General features: G+C 37.0%; 3 protein-coding genes across 3 annotated transcripts in view; 2 read left to right on the forward strand and 1 right to left on the reverse strand.

The window, feature by feature from the left end:
* The window catches only part of LOC119254495 (olfactory receptor 4A47), a 409,525-nt gene that overhangs the window by 112,828 nt on the left and 279,358 nt on the right, over positions 1-17,339 (reverse strand). The window lies entirely within an intron of this gene.
* On the forward strand, positions 7,827-8,756 carry LOC119254505 (olfactory receptor 4C45-like). Its single transcript, XM_037521607.1, has one exon. It carries the CDS (start codon positions 7,827-7,829, stop codon positions 8,754-8,756), a length of 930 nt encoding a protein of 309 aa, XP_037377504.1.
* LOC119254506 (olfactory receptor 4C45-like) lies at positions 16,143-17,063 on the forward strand. The gene has a single exon (XM_037521608.1). It carries the CDS (start codon positions 16,143-16,145, stop codon positions 17,061-17,063), a length of 921 nt encoding a protein of 306 aa, XP_037377505.1.

A 17,339-nucleotide genomic window follows, 5' to 3' on the forward strand; every position in this document is an offset into this window, starting at 1 on the left:
TAAAGACTACAGAAAGTCCACATAGTGTCGGGAGAAGAAGAAGTTAGGATTTTAAGAAACTGATATTGGAAGGTCAGTGTCTCAGGAGAATCCCTCGGCTAAACAACAACACAAACACAATACAACCTAGTAAGCAGCTTCTGTGTTCTGGGCATGGGTCTAGGTCTTTCACACAGATCAACTCTTTCATCTCCCTCTGTAAGACTGAAGGAAAAATCTAACTCTCATTATCTTCCCCTCTTTTGTGTGGTGAGCTAAAAGATGGACAAATCTACAGTCAGAATGACCTGAATCAAGTTGCACTTCCATCATTTTAATTATTCCATACAGTACTACCTAATCAAAGACAACAAGTTGCTAAATCCCAGGAACAACATAGTGCACATGACAATGGCCCTGGAAGCATGGAGCTTCTAGTCTAAAAGGGCAGTAGCCACTGCTAAAACACACCAGGGGAAGAAACAAATTGAATCATTACAAAGTCAAAATCACAAAATTGTTGGGATACTCTTAATACTTGTAATTTTTGATGTTAGTAAATATGGACAGGATATACGTGCTTAATGCATATTCATGTAAGTAGTGACTTTGCACCACAAAATGTGTAACCATTTACATTTCCTACTCTGTTTTGGAAATGTGCACAGCAATCCACAGGAATAAAGGAATTCTATTGTAAGTCTCCTAGAACTTATTCCCTGAAAAGCTGGGGAAGAGTTCAGAAATGGTTTTCAGAAAGAGATTTCTCACCCATGGTTACAAATATTATGAGATGATTTTTCTCATGTTCTTGGGACTTTACCTCACTGTAGAAAGGCTTTTTTTTCAAATATAGGTATTTTTCCCTAATTGCCTATGAGTGACTATCTTGTAAATATATATAACAACATTGTGTTTTAAAAATCTAATTCATCTTGTAAAGATCGAGTGGTAGTTTCCAATCAGACAATGAGAGGGGATAATAGACAAGTAAGGATGATGATGGTGATGATGATAATGACAGCTAATTTTTATTGAACATTTTCTGTGAATAAAATCCTGACCTAGCATTCATTTTATGTTTTGGAAGCATCACATTTCTTAATTTCTTTGTCTTTGATATAAGACTCAGCCTATGAATGCATCTATGTCTAAAACATTTCATTATTCTCACATAATGGAGACCCCACCTATATAATGGGTCATATGGAAGCATCAATAAAACATTACTAGTCTAAACAATTTTGCAGCATTTTTATTGGTATGCTGATTATGTGAAAACTGCTACATATGCATTTTGTTATTTAATTCTCACTACTGTCCATAAGTAAAATAATATTGGTATCTGTTTCATTATTTGGGAAACCAAGGGTTGATTTTATTCATTGTATTGCTCAAGATCAGGCCACATTTGGCTCCATCAAAATTCAAATCCAAGTCTGTCTGACTAAAAACTTTGTGTTTTACCAAACCCATGTGATGTCCCCTTAATATGAAGACAACAATCTCAACTTCTGACATTTCCCTTGTAGGATCAGATCCTAAAGCAGTTCTGGGGCTGTCTGTCACCTCATTCACAGGTTAGAACAACACTGATGCCATTATGTAGTCATTCTGAATACAGGGAGGGACTCACAAGAAGTGCCTTATTTTTGCCTCTCTGCATTTACAAATCATAATCAAAGGGGCATTGCTAATCAACATAAAAACTTACAATATATGGATAAATCTCTGAGTCTATATATACAGAAGAGTAATTCTCTGCAAAGTTTCAGTTATAGACTCCATAACCAACTAAATATGCCACATAATTAAAATATTTAAAAGGTATAACATTATTTTCATCAAAATGTATCATTTTATCCCAACTGCTATAATCAACATAGATTTACTGTTGTGTGATCTACACACTGCTAAGTTAAATACATGCTTTTCTTCTCAACTTTGAAGTTGATTTAACAATATGAATGTAAATGGTGCTGGGAAAACTGGGTCACTACATGCAAAAGAATGAAGCTTGACCACTACCTCACACCATACACAAAAATCAACTCAAAATGGATTAAAGAACTAGACATAAGACCTGAAACCATAAAATATATAGAAGGAAATATAGGCGAAAACTACGTGATTTGCACATCAAAGACATCTTTACAGACATATCACCCAAAGCAGTGATAGTGAAGGCAAAGATAAACAGCTGGGACTACATCAAATTAAAGAGCTTCTGCACAGCAAAAGAGACAATAACAAAAACAAAGAGAAACCCCACCGACTGGGAGAACATTTTTGCACCCAACACTAATGATAAAGGACTGATCACAAAAATCTGCAAAGAGCTGATGAGACTCAACAACAACAGAAAATAACCAGTCAAAAAATGGCAGAAGAGCTAAAAGAAACTTCTCTGAAGAGGAATGCAAATGGCCAACAGGCATATGAAAAAATGTTCAACATCACTTGTCATCAGGGAAATGCAAATCAAAACTACCATGAGATACCATCTTACACCAGTGAGAATGGCACATATTAAAAAAACTAGCAACAACAAATGTTGGCGAGGGTGTGGAGAAAAAGGAACTCTTCTGCACTGTTGGTGGGAGTGCAAACTGGTCCAACCACTGTGGAAAGCTGTGTGGAGATTTCTGGACCTACTAAACATAGAGCTTCCATATGATCCAGCAATTCCACTCCTAGTATTTACCCAAAGGACACAGAAACATCAATTCCAAAGAACACCTGCACCCCTATGTTTATAGCAGCACTGTTTACAATAGCTAAGCTTTGGAAACAACCCAAATGCCCAAAAATAGATGACTGGATCAAGAAGATGTGGTACATATATACCATGGAATATTACTCAGCATTCAAAAAAAGATAAACACATGCAATTTGCAGCAACATGGATGGCGCTGGAAGGGATCATGCTCAGCGAAATAAGCCAAAAAAAAAAGAAAAATACCGGATGGTCTCACTCATAGCAGGAATCTAGAAAACTTAAATAAGGGACCAGGAAAATGAATAACTATAAGAAAGTGAAAATCAAAATCACAAAAAACTATGAACAGAGACACTTTTAGGGGTGGGGGCGGGAGGGGAGGGATTGGGGTCAGAATGGGGGGGCTGCAATTGTATGGGGAATATAAAAATAAAATTTATTATTTAAAATAAATAAATAAATAAAATTAAAAAAAAATATATGAATGTAACTTGAGGAAATTATGCTGAGTGAGATAAGTCAGAAAGTGAAGGACAATTACCACATGGTTTTTCATACCTTTTATATGAATAACCAAAGAAAATAAAGTGGCAAAAGTCAACAAAATACCTCCTAGACTCTGAAAAGTATGGTGGTTGGGGGCTGTCACAGGGAGAAGAGGGTAAAGGGAATTGGTGGTGCTGGAGCTTCAGTGAAGGGTAAGTGACGCATGTACACCTGTCAAGGTGTAGGTGGGCTATAAAACAATAAAATTTTATAAAGCATGCTTAAAATTAAATTTAACAACAACAACAAAAAATACTTGAAGCCTATACTTGGCAGAATAGCTCTCTGCCTATAAAATATCTCCATTCGCTACAACTAAAAGAGCAACCAGGGCTCACACGTATGTCTCACAAGTTCATTGCTTGCATCGCCTGACTGACCTGCATCTTTCTCCCCCCAGCTTTGTACTCTGATAGTCATTAAGGTTTTGGAGTAGGAAGAAGGGATGGGATACCAGTGATATACAATGGGGAAAGGAGAGTTTCTTCCCAAAATGGCACTGGTAAAACCGAACAGTTACCTACAAAAGAATGAAATGAGATCCTCATCTTATACCATATACAAAAAATCAATGTAGGGCCTCCCTGGTGAAGCAAGGGGTTTAGAACCACACTATGAAGCAACCCGCAGCCTCTGCAGCACGAGTTCGATCCCCTGCCAGCCAGGGAGAAACCCACATGGTAGGGCAGACCTCTCCTGTCTCACCCACTGCTCCCCTCAGCAGTGTATTTCAGTCAATCTGTCTGTTCTGTTCCCCACTCTGGTGGATCCTCTCACCCCCCACATTTCTGGCCTGTGCCCCAGCCCCTGTATGCATAAATAAATAAATCTTTTTTAAAAAAAAAAAGATGTAAATGGATTAAAGGCTTAAATGTTAGACCTGAAACTATAAAACTAGAAATAAAATAGCAGAAAAGCCACTTGGCACTGCCTTGGGCAATAATTGCTTAAATGTGACACAAAAATAGAAGCAGCAAAAACAAAAATAGAAAATGTGAACACATCCAACTAAAAAGCTTCTGTTAGCCAGAACAAAGAGAAAGGGTAACCTAAAGAATGAAATATTGCAAACCATGTATTTTATAAGGGGTATCAAAAATATATAAAGAGCTTATACAACTCAATAACAAATACACTCATTTTTATTAATGAGCACAGGACTTTGTGAATGTGCATCTTCTCACTGAAAGGTTAGCTTAAAAATAGTTAAAGGGTAAAAGCAACATTATGTACATTCTCCCACACCACAACAGATACATCATGAGAGGACAGATTTTGAGTGAAGTTGGCAACCAAGGGGTGCAAAATTAACTGCTGAACATAGAGTGAAGGCATTGTTACCCCTCTGGTGATGAAAGTGTCATTTGGATTAAAAACAATTAATAACACAGAGAGATGGTTTTCAGCAGGCAACAGCTTGTCATCATCTCAGAAGCTGAGGGAGAAGTCGAGTGGAACCTCCTTTCTAAAGAGTTTCATTCTTTCTCTCCCTCTGGACATCTGAATACATAAGTACTTGACTGTGAATTTTTCAATGGCTACTGCATGAATGCACAGTACTTACCTCTAATGCCTGTGATACTCTCTCTGCGGGACAGAGTATAAAGGCACATTCCTCTGCAACTGTTCATGAGAGTCTGTCATCTAGATAATTCACTCAAAAGTAGTCAATATGTTAATGATTTAAATTGCTCAAACTTTGGTAGCTGGGAATCCTGCCTCTAAGTCAATCACTAATAAAAATGTCAAAATCTCTAAGGATACCTGACACATAAATTTGAAATCTGGGCTTTCCATGTAAGAGCAATCTTGCCATTTATAAAAGTCATACTTTCATTAGGAAACTTACCTCTAAACTCTAAACTACACCTGAAACCAACCTTATCTTACCCAGATCCACCAATGCCAAAGTGAGTAAGGCCTCTGTAATAAAGCTTTCCGTTCACCTTACCCCTGTCTCATCCTAACTATAACCAGAGACATATGTTTGACCAAGGTTCAATGCATTTCTAAAACTGGCCTCTGACGGTGCTCCTGGAGCCAAGTGAGAAAAAATGCAAGATGCTGGCTGATGCTCCCACCAAGATTACAGAAGGGAAATTACTAATCTAATCCCCAGAGTAATGAGGGATCAATGCATTACCAAATCCCATATGCCAAGAAAATCTATTTAAACATTTCTCCAGGGTCAATAAAGAAAGAATTACACAGATGGACGTTTATGAGAAGACAGCAGCAGAGGCATGGTTCCACAGGCTGAAGACGTGTTTGAGAGACACCGCTCCCAGCTCAGTGTGAGTTAGACAGACAGCGTAAGTCGAGAATCAAACAGAATTTCTCCACATTGCTCAAGGTCTTTTGGGAAACAAAAATTTGGCAGAATTGATTTGGGAAAACAATATCCATTGAAATAGATTTGATTCTCTGACACATTCTTCGTTCCATAGGCTAGCTTTTGAAGCATTTTTTCTTGTTCCTATTATTTTTAATTTAATCCAAAGTATACCTTCATAGGAAGCCACAAAGGTGAAATGAATTCCTAGCACTATGGAATTTTCCTAATATAGCTCACTTTTTTAATAAATCCAGCCATATAATGGGAACTAAAATAAACTGAAATGTTCAATATTGGAGAGTTCTACAGAGAGATAAGAATTCCAACGTCCCACTTGTTAGTTCAAGCAGGGCATTTGCAGCTGTGTGGCCTCTGCCCTGGGGGGGAGAAAGCAATGACCAGGCTCCATTGAAAAACTGAGGGATCCGTAGTCTACTAGATTCAGGTCAGTGATAACAAAACCTTTCTCCCCAAATTTTCAGCTCATCAACTTTCTTTAGACAATTTACATTCGATGCAGCTTCTTTTGTATTTAAATTCTGTGAAATAAAGATCAATCTTTTACTACAAAAATGAATTTGGACAAATGACTTGAAAATATTAATAGAAACACTGTCAGATATTAGACACTGTTGGTAGCTACTAGAGTCAGTTTTTCAATGTTGTGGTAAATATTTTTTTCTTGCTATGTCGACTAACTGGATACATTTTTATTTGTAATGATTTGAAATGTTTTCCCCTTTTATGACTTCCACGTTGAAGTTAGTGTGGGTATTTGTTATGAATGAGTAACAACATATCACCATTCATAAAAACTATGAATAGAGAGGAAACAACTCTGAAACTGAGCTTCCCTGAAAATAAAATCTCACTCTGTCACTCAGTGAAGCAGAGAGAACTCAATAGTGACTTCCAGGACCAGAAATGTGTGAGGAAAAATACATACTTCTTGTGGCAGGAACTGGGGAAAGGAGGAAAAGATGAGGAGTAAAAATAAAGTGTCTATTACATGTTTTGTAACAACACGCACTAACTCTTGAAAATCCACACACAGATCCTTCTATGAAAATATATATATATTCTTGTTTACATTCAATATTTCCACCAGCTAGCAATGAAAACTTGAAATTCATCTTAATTGATTAATGTCAAAAGGAAAAACTATATTAATGTTTTAGGAGAACCTAACATTTCTTTCCTATCAGTAAGAAACTCGGGAAACTTAATGACTCGGTTAATTTCATTTTTTAAATGTGAGTAGGGTTATATATTTTCTTGTCCAGAGAATTATTCTACATGTCATAAAAGTCAATTATACAGAACATTCATTTAAGAAAGATAGAGAACTTTTTAGGCCATTTTGTACCACTTTCATTCCACAATGAAAGATTTGGAACAAGTGAGCTGAGAGCCATATTAAGTGACACAACATCCATGGCTACTCAGTGGCTGTTATAAAAATAGTTCCCTGTCATTTTGGAAGAAAAAATATTCACCTGGAGTTGGTCTATATGAGAGTGTGCATATGCACTGATTGACAGATTAACTGCTCACAAAGCACAGTCAGTATAGATAAAAATTTCACATTTTCAAATCTGATACACAGATATGACCTTTAAAAAAAATTGTGTTCATGTATCTTTAATCTTCTTGCTGATAAATGTAAACTTCAAAGTAACTGTTGCTGATAATTGCCCAACAAAATGAAAGAAAGCCAATTGTGAGATTGTAAGAGCTAGAAAGAAAGTTTATCAACTTAAGACAACATTCATAGCACCTTGCTTTTATTGTCATGCTTAAAAGTAATCTCATGTTTATCCCAGATGGGATCTTGAACAGAAAAAGGACATTAGTAGGAAAACTGAATTTCTAACAAATTCAGTACTTTACTTAATTGTATCATAGCAATGGTAATCTCTTTTGATAATTAAGCCATAGAAGTTAAGTGACCATGGGTGGGAGCTCTCTACTAGATTTAACATTTCTATAAATCCAAAACTGTTTTAAAATGCAGTTTAAAATAATTAAACAAAAGGTAATCTCACTTGTATAGCTAAAGTAAGGATAAATTTAACCTGTTTCCACACATCTTTACAATGATCTGCAAAATGTGAAAAATGGAAGGTGCAGCTCCATCAACCCAAGACGGGTAATGGAATATTTTAGTATTGAATTTAAAATGTCATCACTCAAAATAACTCATTGATCTTTCCAGAAGGACCATGCATGCACAGTTGAAAGAGAATCATGGAAAGGATGAACAATGTAACAGAATTCATCCTACTCGGCTTGACCCAGAATCCAGTTCTCCAGAAAATTCTACTTGCTGTCATTTTAGTCACCTACTTGATCACATTGGCAGGTAACCTGCTCATCTTGGTCACCATCTTCAGCACCCCAGCCCTGAAAAGTCCCATGTACTTTTTTCTGTCTTATTTGTCCATTTTAGATGGTTTCTACTCTTCTTGCATGGCACCCAAAATGATCTTTGACTTGATCTCTAAGAAGAACACCATATCCTTCAATGCCTGCCTGACCCAAGTCTTTTCAGAACATTTCATTGGTGGAACTGAGATCGTCTTGTTAATGGTCATGGCCTATGACCGCTATGTGGCCATCTGTAAGCCCCTGCACTACATGACCATCATGAGTCGACCTGTGTGTGTTTTCCTGATGGCAATGACTGTGGTTTTAGGATTTCTTCATGGAGGGATCCAGATTTTGCTCATGATGCCACTACCATTCTGTGGCCCCAATGTCATTGACCACTTTCTTTGTGACTTAATGCCACTCCTGGAGCTAGCCTGCACAGACACACACACTTTGGGACCCCTCATCACTGCCAACAGTGGCTCAATGTGTTTGCTCACTTTTTGTATGCTAGTTGCTTCCTATTTCCTCATTCTGCGCTCCCTGAGGAACCACAGTGCTGAGGGGCGTCGCAAAGCCCTGTCCACTTGCGCCTCTCATGTCACTGTGGTCATCATGTTCTTTGTCCCTTGCTCATACCTGTACCTAAGACCTCTCACCTCCTTCCCCATTGACAAAGCTGTGACTGTGTTTTGCACCTTAGCAACACCTATGCTGAACCCCTTAATCTACACCCTCAGAAATGCAGAAGTAAAAAATGCTATGAAGAAACTCTGGAGACAAATGAAGAAAACTGCTGATCAATAAATCTGGAGACTGGAGTATTTAGAGGGAAATCTAGTGCTACTTTATAGAGACATATTCCCTCTTCTAACTGATTAAACTTGGAACATGAATTACCATATCTGGATTAATTTTCTTTAGGATCCCACACATGTGGGCAGGACTCCCATACCCTTTAAGGCACTGTCAGGAACCACAATAATTTTAGGACCCTTAAAGTGTTTTATTTTCACAGAAGAAAAAGTGAATCTAATCTAAATATAACTTGATTATAGTTACCATTATATCAAGGCCATTATAAAATTTAATTTTTTTGGAGGAAAGAAGCTATGAGAAACAAGAACAGCATAGTACACTATAAAAGTCACAATGTTGTCATGGCAGTGGATATGAAACAAATCAACAGCAATATTCTTGAATGTTCTTTATCCCCAGCATTTCAGCTGGAAGGAAGTCTTATTGTAAAAGTAGAAAAATAACTATATATGAAAAAAGGGATAAAGCAGAAGGGAAAAAATGCCTTCAAGAGGCATTATTATCAAGTTTTTCTAACATCTGTGGTGCTCTCCTTGACAACAAATGTAAGTACTAAAAATTAGAACAAAACAGAGAAGAATACCTAGTATGATACACAAACGCTTAAAAAGTTCCATATTTCTAAACTACACTTACTGTTAAGGTACAGATATGAACAAGATAATACATATATATAGATATATAGAGATAAACAGATCTAGATATACTTTTTCATAACTTTGAGATTTACAAATGTTCTCCCACCACAGCAATAAAACACATTGTACTTTCCACACTCCCAAGAAAGCAGCATTTGCACACAATGGTTCTTATTAGAAATATCTCCAAAGGTTGATTTCTCATCTTGCCTCCAGCATTAATTAGCCTCATAAATGGAAGCAAATTACTTCACCACTCTAACATTTTTTTATTCTATAAAAAGGAAATAACACGGTGTACTTTTAAATGGTAAGAATTAAGTTCTTGTGTAAGAATTAAGACTTAAACTGAACAGTGAGTCACCTGAAATATAATGACTATTTCACAACACTGTACCACCTTCAGAGATGTCACTGAAGGTGCATAAGATGTGTTGTGACCACAGATGCTGACAAGGAGCCCAAGATCACTGCCACTGTGGTCACTGCCAATTCCCTAACCATGATCATGGGAGACAAATATGCATGTCCTACCTTCACACTACCCCAAAATCTGTCATAAGCACCACCCCGTTATAAGTAGGGACAGCAGAGAGGTGAGCTATTATCTCAGCAAGTCTACTTAATGGGACCAGTGACCAGGCCTCTGGACACTAAAAGCTCACCCATCACAACTCCCTATTCTAGGAGAAATGCCCTTGAGTATCTCTGCAGCTACCAGTGCAGGAACTGGCTGGAGCAACTGTTAGATGCCTGAGCAGAAAAGCTCTCACTAGAATGGTTCCTGTCCCATCTGGTCCTGTGTAAGGAGGAGAAGGGAACACCCAGGGCCAGAGACTGGAAGACCAATCTGTGTGGAGCTTGTGATTCCCTGGAATAAGCCCAGAAACGTGTTCTTAGAAATAGATTTCTCACTCAGGATTCAAATAGCATGTGGTACGGACATTTCTCATATTCTCAGGACTTTAAACCAGATCAGATTTCACTGTGTGTAAAGGTTTTTTATGCTGATAAAATAAAATTCATCTTTTAAAGATCTGCTTTAGTTCTCAAGAACTGTGGAATGCAATCGGGTAACAAAACTAAAACAATGATGAGGATAATGTTGCTCATGATGAAAATGACCAGATGATGTTGATGTGATAGCTAATTTTCACCAAACACACTGTGTGGATAAAATTCTATCCCAAGCATTCTTTTTATGTTCTTTACAGGCAGTAATTTATGAACAAAATTTCCTTCTGTCTTTATTCTGAGCCTCAAACTGTAGAACTTCTTTGTCTACAACATTTTGTGATTTGAACATAATGGTGACCCTACCCATAAGATGTGAACATTAATAAAACATGTTAAACCCCTGTATGAAATAATCACAACGAACAGACTAAGTGTGGCCTCCTAGTGACCAGGGCTTGGGGCTGAGCCTGGGGAAGGTTCAATCTTTCAGTCATTCATTTTATAGTCTTGTTGTCCTAATATCACAATGTCATTGATGATTTCATCTGTGATCTTTCCCTCTGATAAATCACCCCTCTACTCACACTACCATCTTTTTACTTTTTGCTGCCATCAACAGTGGGCTGGTGAGTATGCTCATTTTTCCTATATCTACCATTTCCAATGGCCTCATTCTTTGCTCCATGAAAATCCATATAACAGAAGGGCACTGGGAGACTGTCTCCACCTGTGAATACCAGGTAACTGGTATGATCACTTTCTCCAATGATAAAGCAATGGCCGCAACCCACGGTAAACCCTTTCACCTGCACCCTTAGGAACTCAGATGTGAAAAAATGCCATGAGACGCTCTTACCCAAACTGTAATATTGGCTAATAATTCATGAGAAGAGAGAGATTAAAACACAATCTATTTACACTTGAAGAACAATGACTAACCAAATCCATAATGGTCTTGCCGTCATAATGGGAGCTAAGTATAACCTGCTCCCTGCTTTCTAAACTTTGTAACAGACCCTCTGTCATAAAACGTCAATACCTGAATAAATGGTAATATTTATTCCAATGAAAACTTCTATTGCATTATGTTCAAAATGTACAGCTTGAATCCCCAATATTGTAATCAAGGTAGATTTATTATTACAAAAGACAGATTAACAAGAATGAATGAGTTTTGAAGAATGAGAGCAGCACTCAACCCAAAATTAAAAGTGCTGATTTGCACAATTTCAGGGACATAATTACATTGTAATCGGCTCTTCCAGAATAAATTACTACTCTCTGCATAAACTGAGGATGTAAAAATTCTTACAGTTACATCCACAGAGAAATCTTACATGTGATATCTTAAGCCGAAAATAATTTGTGGAGCACTTTATTTGGTAAAGATATCCAAAGTATCCTAGCCAGAGCGATAAGACAAGAGAAAGACATACAAGGAATCCAAATAAGCAAGGAAGAAGTCAAAATATCACTATTCGTGGATGATACGATAATATAAATAGAGAACCCCAAAAACTCCACAGAAAAACTAATTAAACTAATTAATAAGTTTCATAAAGTGGCAGGATACAAAATCAACACACAAAAATCAGTAGCCTTCCTATACACAAACAATATATATGAAGAAGAAGAAATCAAGAAAACCATTCCTTTTATTATTGAAACAAAAAAATCAAATACTTGGGAATAAACCTAAAAAAAGAAGTAAAGGACCTATACAAAAAAAAAAAAAAACTATGAAACACTGTTAAAAGAAATAAAAGTAGACACAAAGAAATGGAAAGACATCCCCTGCTCATGGATCGGAAGAATAAACATTATCAAAATGGCCATCCTACTAAAAGCAATCTACTGATTCAATGCTATTTTTTTATACTGATATCTTATTTGGTTCCCCTATATTCCTGCTATAAGTGAAACCATCCGATATTTTTCTTTTTCCTTCTGACTTATTTCACTGAGCATAATTCTTTCTAGTTCCATCCATGTTGCTACGAATGGCATGAGTTTATCTTTTTTGGTTGCTGAATAATATTCCATTGTGTATATATACCACATCTTCTTGATCCAGTCATCTGTTTTTGGGCATTTGGGTTGTTTCCCGTTTTTACTATTGTAAATAGTGCGGCAATAAACATAGGGGTACAGGTACTCTTTTGAATCAATGTTTTTATGTCCTTTGGGTAGATCCCTAGAAGCAGAATTACTGGGTAATATGGTAGCTCCAACATTAGTAGTCTGAGGAACCTCCAGACAGCTTTCCAAAGTGGCTAGACCAGTTTGCACTCTCACCAGCAATGTAAGAGAGTTCTTTTTTCACTACATCTTAGCCAACATTTGTTGTTGCTAGTATTCTTTTGATATAGGTCATTCTTACTGGTTTAAGGTGGTATCTCAGTGTGGTTTTGATTTGCATTTCCCTGATGATAAAGGATGTTGAACATTTTTCCATATGCCTGTTGGCCATTTGCATTTCCTCTTGGGAGAAATGTCTCTTAAGATCTTCTGCCCATTTCTTGACTGGATTGTTTACTTTGTTTTTCTTGAGTAGTGTGAGTTCTTTGTATATCTTTGTGATCAGTCCCTATCACTTGTATGGAGTGCAAAAATGTTTTTCCCAATCAGTGGGGTGTCTCTTTGTTTTGGTTAATGTCTCCTTTGCTGTACAGAACCTTTTCAGTGGATGTAATCCCAGGTGTTCATCTTTTCCTGACTTTCTTTGCTTTGGGTGATGAGTCTTCAAAGATGTTACTAAGATGTATGTCTTGTAGTGTTTTACCTTGTGTTGCTTTTTGTAGATCTCAGATGTTAGCCCCTTGGTGGAACTATGATGTGCAAATTAAACTTTCTCCCAGTCAGCAGGGTGTCTGTTCTTTCACTAGGACAGCTTTTTGTTTTGCTGTACAATTTATTTACTTTCACTTTATTTCCATGGTTGTTGGAGACAGAATCTCCAAAGTCACCCCTATCATAAAGCATTCTATACTAAGTTCCATTTATTAATGATAACCAGACACATACGTTTAAACAAAGCTCAACTGCATTTCTAAAACTGGGCTTTAATGATGTTTGTTGGTGCCAGTGGGAGTAACTGAAAGACCTTGGCTAATGCGTCAACAAAAATTACAACAGAGCCAATTATTAATCCTCTGAAGACTTGAAAGGGTCAATGCATTCCCAAATCTTGTATGTCAGGAAGGTCTATTTAAACATTTCTCCCGAGTCGATGAAGAAAGAATTACACAGAAGGACCCTTAAGTAAATCTCAGCAGCAGAGCTATGTATCAACAAGCTGCAGGTTTGTTCAGGAGACACTATTCTCAAGCTCACTATAAGATAGAAGAAGGGCTTAAATCAGGAATGAAAGGATCTCTCTCCACATTGCTCATGATGTTTTCAAGAAACAAAAATTTCACAGGATTGATTTGAGAAAAAAATGTCCAAACAAGTGAATTTGACTCACTTTACATTTTACCGTTCCATATAATAGCTTTTCCTGATTTGAAGAATTTTCCATTGGTCCTATGCTTTTAAATTCACATTGACTATAGTTCAAAGGGATCCAAAAATCCTATTTTGAAGATGTGTTTACATTTTCATAGGAAGTCAAAAAAGTGAGTAAAAATAAATCTTAGAGACATGGAATCTCCCTAACTTAACTCATTTTCTAATAATTTCAACTGATAAAACAAAAAAACAACCAAAAAACCCTAAAATGTCCAAGATTGGAGAGTTGTATAGCGTGATAAGAATCCCAGTGCCCCACATTAGTTTGAGATGTGCATTTGCAGCTGTGTGGCCTCTGCCATGAGGAGAAGAAAGCAATGACCGGACTCCATCTGAAAACTGAGGAATCCACAATCAACCAGATCCAGGTCAGTAATAACTAAATCTTTTGCCCAAAATTTTAAGCTAATCTAATTGATCTGACCAATTTACTTTTACTGACATTGCTTTGCATTTAGATTCTGTGAGTTGAAGTTGATCTTTTTCTCTAAAATGAGTTTGGACAAATGTCATGAAAACGCCAATAGAAAACACACTATCTGTAATGTACACAGACAATACACGACCTGTTGAGAACTTTGAAACATTGTGCATAACATGGTGCGTGCATATCTGTCTGTAATAATTTGAAAATCATTCCCCCATTCATGACTTCCATGTCACCACACTGAAGTTATAACTGACAATTTATATCTATTAAGAATGACTGACCACGTCACCACCATCTACAGGAAACTTGGAGTGAGAATAAACAACTCAGTGGCTAAGTTTCCTGCAAAGTAAGGTATCTTTCCTCACCATTACTGAATGAAAGGTCACGATACTGATTGGTGCCCAGAAATGTTTAAGGAAAAAATATGTAGTTATTTTTTTTTGGCACAGACTGGGCAAAATAGAGAAAGAGGAAAAGAAGCAATAAAATATCTCACGATGTTTATAACAACAATATATACTAACTCTTAAAATTCTGGGTAGAGAACACTCAAGAGAATGAACATATTCATGTATAGGTTAATTATTTTTACTATTACTTTGAAAAGATCATTTTACCGCAATTGATTAAAATCACACTGAAGGAAAAATTGCATTATCTCAGGTAGCCCTAACATTCCTGTCTTGTCAATACAAAACTTAGGAAACCCCCTGCCTCATCATATTCCATTTGTAAGATGAGAGTAGAATTACAGACCTAGTGCAGAGCAGTTGATATCTGCAAGAGAAACCAGACACACGAAAACTTCATTTAAGAAATAGTGAGAGCTTTACAAGGGATTTTGCACCAAACACTTGTCCACACTGACAATGCGGAAGAAGGAAGCTAAAAGAATTATGTTGACAGGACTCCAGACTCAACATCCAGGGCTGTTGAGTGAATGCTACTCAATGAGCTGTTATAAGAAAAAAAAAAAACTTACAAAAGGAATCTAGGGGAACCAAATAAGGGATCAGGAAAAAAATAACACTAATAATAAATTTTTAAAAATTAGCAAGCAAATATAGATCAGAGAAACTCTGCATGGTACGAGGAGGTAGAGGAATTAAACAAGGAGAGAAGAGCTCAAGGGACTATGGTGACAGTTCACGGGTGAATTGGTGGTGGGAATTTTATGGGGATGACACCTGAAAGGAGAAAGCATACAAACATACATTGTACAAAAAAGGAATAATGGTGTAAATATATATATGTATAAATTTTAAAAATTATAGAGAAAAAAATCCATCAACAGCTCTTTCTCTATGTGTGCATGTGCATTCATTCACCAAAGAAGAACTGAAAGCTCACAGACACCACTAATTTAGATTTATTAGTGCTTGACTTTGTTGTGTCTCATACACAGTGGACTTTTAAAAGAATACTGAGCTTATATTTTCATAATAATTCATGTCAATCAATAAACAGATATAAATTCAAAATAATTCTTAGTGAAATATGTCCCAAAGTATGAAATAAAATTGTGAGATTCTTAAAGCCGAAAACAAAGTCTGGAGGTCAACTGTAATTCAACATTCATCATAACACCTAGACTTTGTGTGGCATTAGGAAGATATTGTCACTATTCAATGACTATAATTTAACTTCCTTCCATTCTCCTTTACAATAATCTGAAAAACAACAGACGTGAGTGGATGGTGTAGCTCCACCAATTCCGGAAACCAAGACTCAAAGGTAATGGAAATTTTTAATATTGAATTAAAAATATCACTCAAACTACTGTCATCCTTCCAGATGGACTATGTACTCACACTCAAAGCTGAATCCACGGAAAGAATGAATAATGTAACAGAATTCATTCTACTGGGCCTGACCCAGAATCCAGAACTGCAGAAACTCTTATTTGCTGGGTTTTTAATCATCTACTTGATCACGTTGACAGGAAACTTGCTCATCTCCATCACCATCTTCATCAGTTCAGCTTTGGGTTCTCCCATGTACTTTTTTCTGGCTTTTTTGTCCATCATAGATGGTTTCTACTCTACTTCCATAACGCCCAAAATGATCTTTGGCTTGATCTCTGAAAAGAACACCATATCCTTCAACGGCTGCATGAGCCAGTTCTTTGCTGAACATTTCTTTGGTGGATTTGAGGGCACCTTGTTAACTATCATGGCCTATGACCGCTATGTGGCCATCTGTAAGCCCTTGCACTACACGACTATCATGAGCGGACCTGTGTGTGTGCTTCTTGTGGTACTAGCAGGAGTGTTAGGGCTTCTTCACGCAGTGCTCCAGATAGTGTTCATGGTCCAGTTACCATTCTGTGGCCCCAATGTCATTGACCATTTTATGTGTGATGTAATGGCTCTCATGGAGCTAGCCTGCATGGACACTCAAACTTTGGGGCCTCTGATTGCTGCCAACAGTGGCTCAATGTGTTTGCTTATTTTTGCTATGCTGATTGCTTCCTATATCATCATCCTGCGCTCCCTGAGGAACCACAGTGCTGAGGGTCGCCGCAAAGCCCTGTCTACCTGCGCCTCTCATATCACTGTGGTCATCTTGTACTTTATCCCTTGCATATTCATTTATCTAAGGCCCATGATCTCCTTCCCCATTGACAAAGCTGTGACTGTGTTTTACACCATAATTACTCCTATGTTGAACCCTCTAATCTACACCCTCAGAAACGCAGAAATGAAAAATATCATGAAGAAACTTTGGAGCCAATTAGTGAAAACTGCAGATAAATAAGCCTTTCAGTTGGTTTTTAGGGAAAAAAGTCTAAGGATATTTTTGACAGATTCAGTCTCCTTATTTAATTAGGACTGGATCGGTCAATTATTCTACCTGAATCATTTCTCTGCATATCCCATATGTTGTTGACAGGGTTGACCCTTCCATTAAGGCACAAAAGATATAGTGTAATGTGATAATTTCAGTAGTCTCTAAATGTGTTTAATTTCTTTTAAAATAAGAAAAATTAATACAATCCAAATATAACTGGATTATAGCACTCTTTGGTGGGGG

Source organism: Talpa occidentalis, unplaced genomic scaffold (assembly GCF_014898055.3).
Source record: "Talpa occidentalis isolate TD23 unplaced genomic scaffold, MPIMG_talOcc4v2.1 talOcc4.3, whole genome shotgun sequence".
NCBI classification, from domain to species: Eukaryota; Metazoa; Chordata; class Mammalia; order Eulipotyphla; family Talpidae; genus Talpa; species Talpa occidentalis.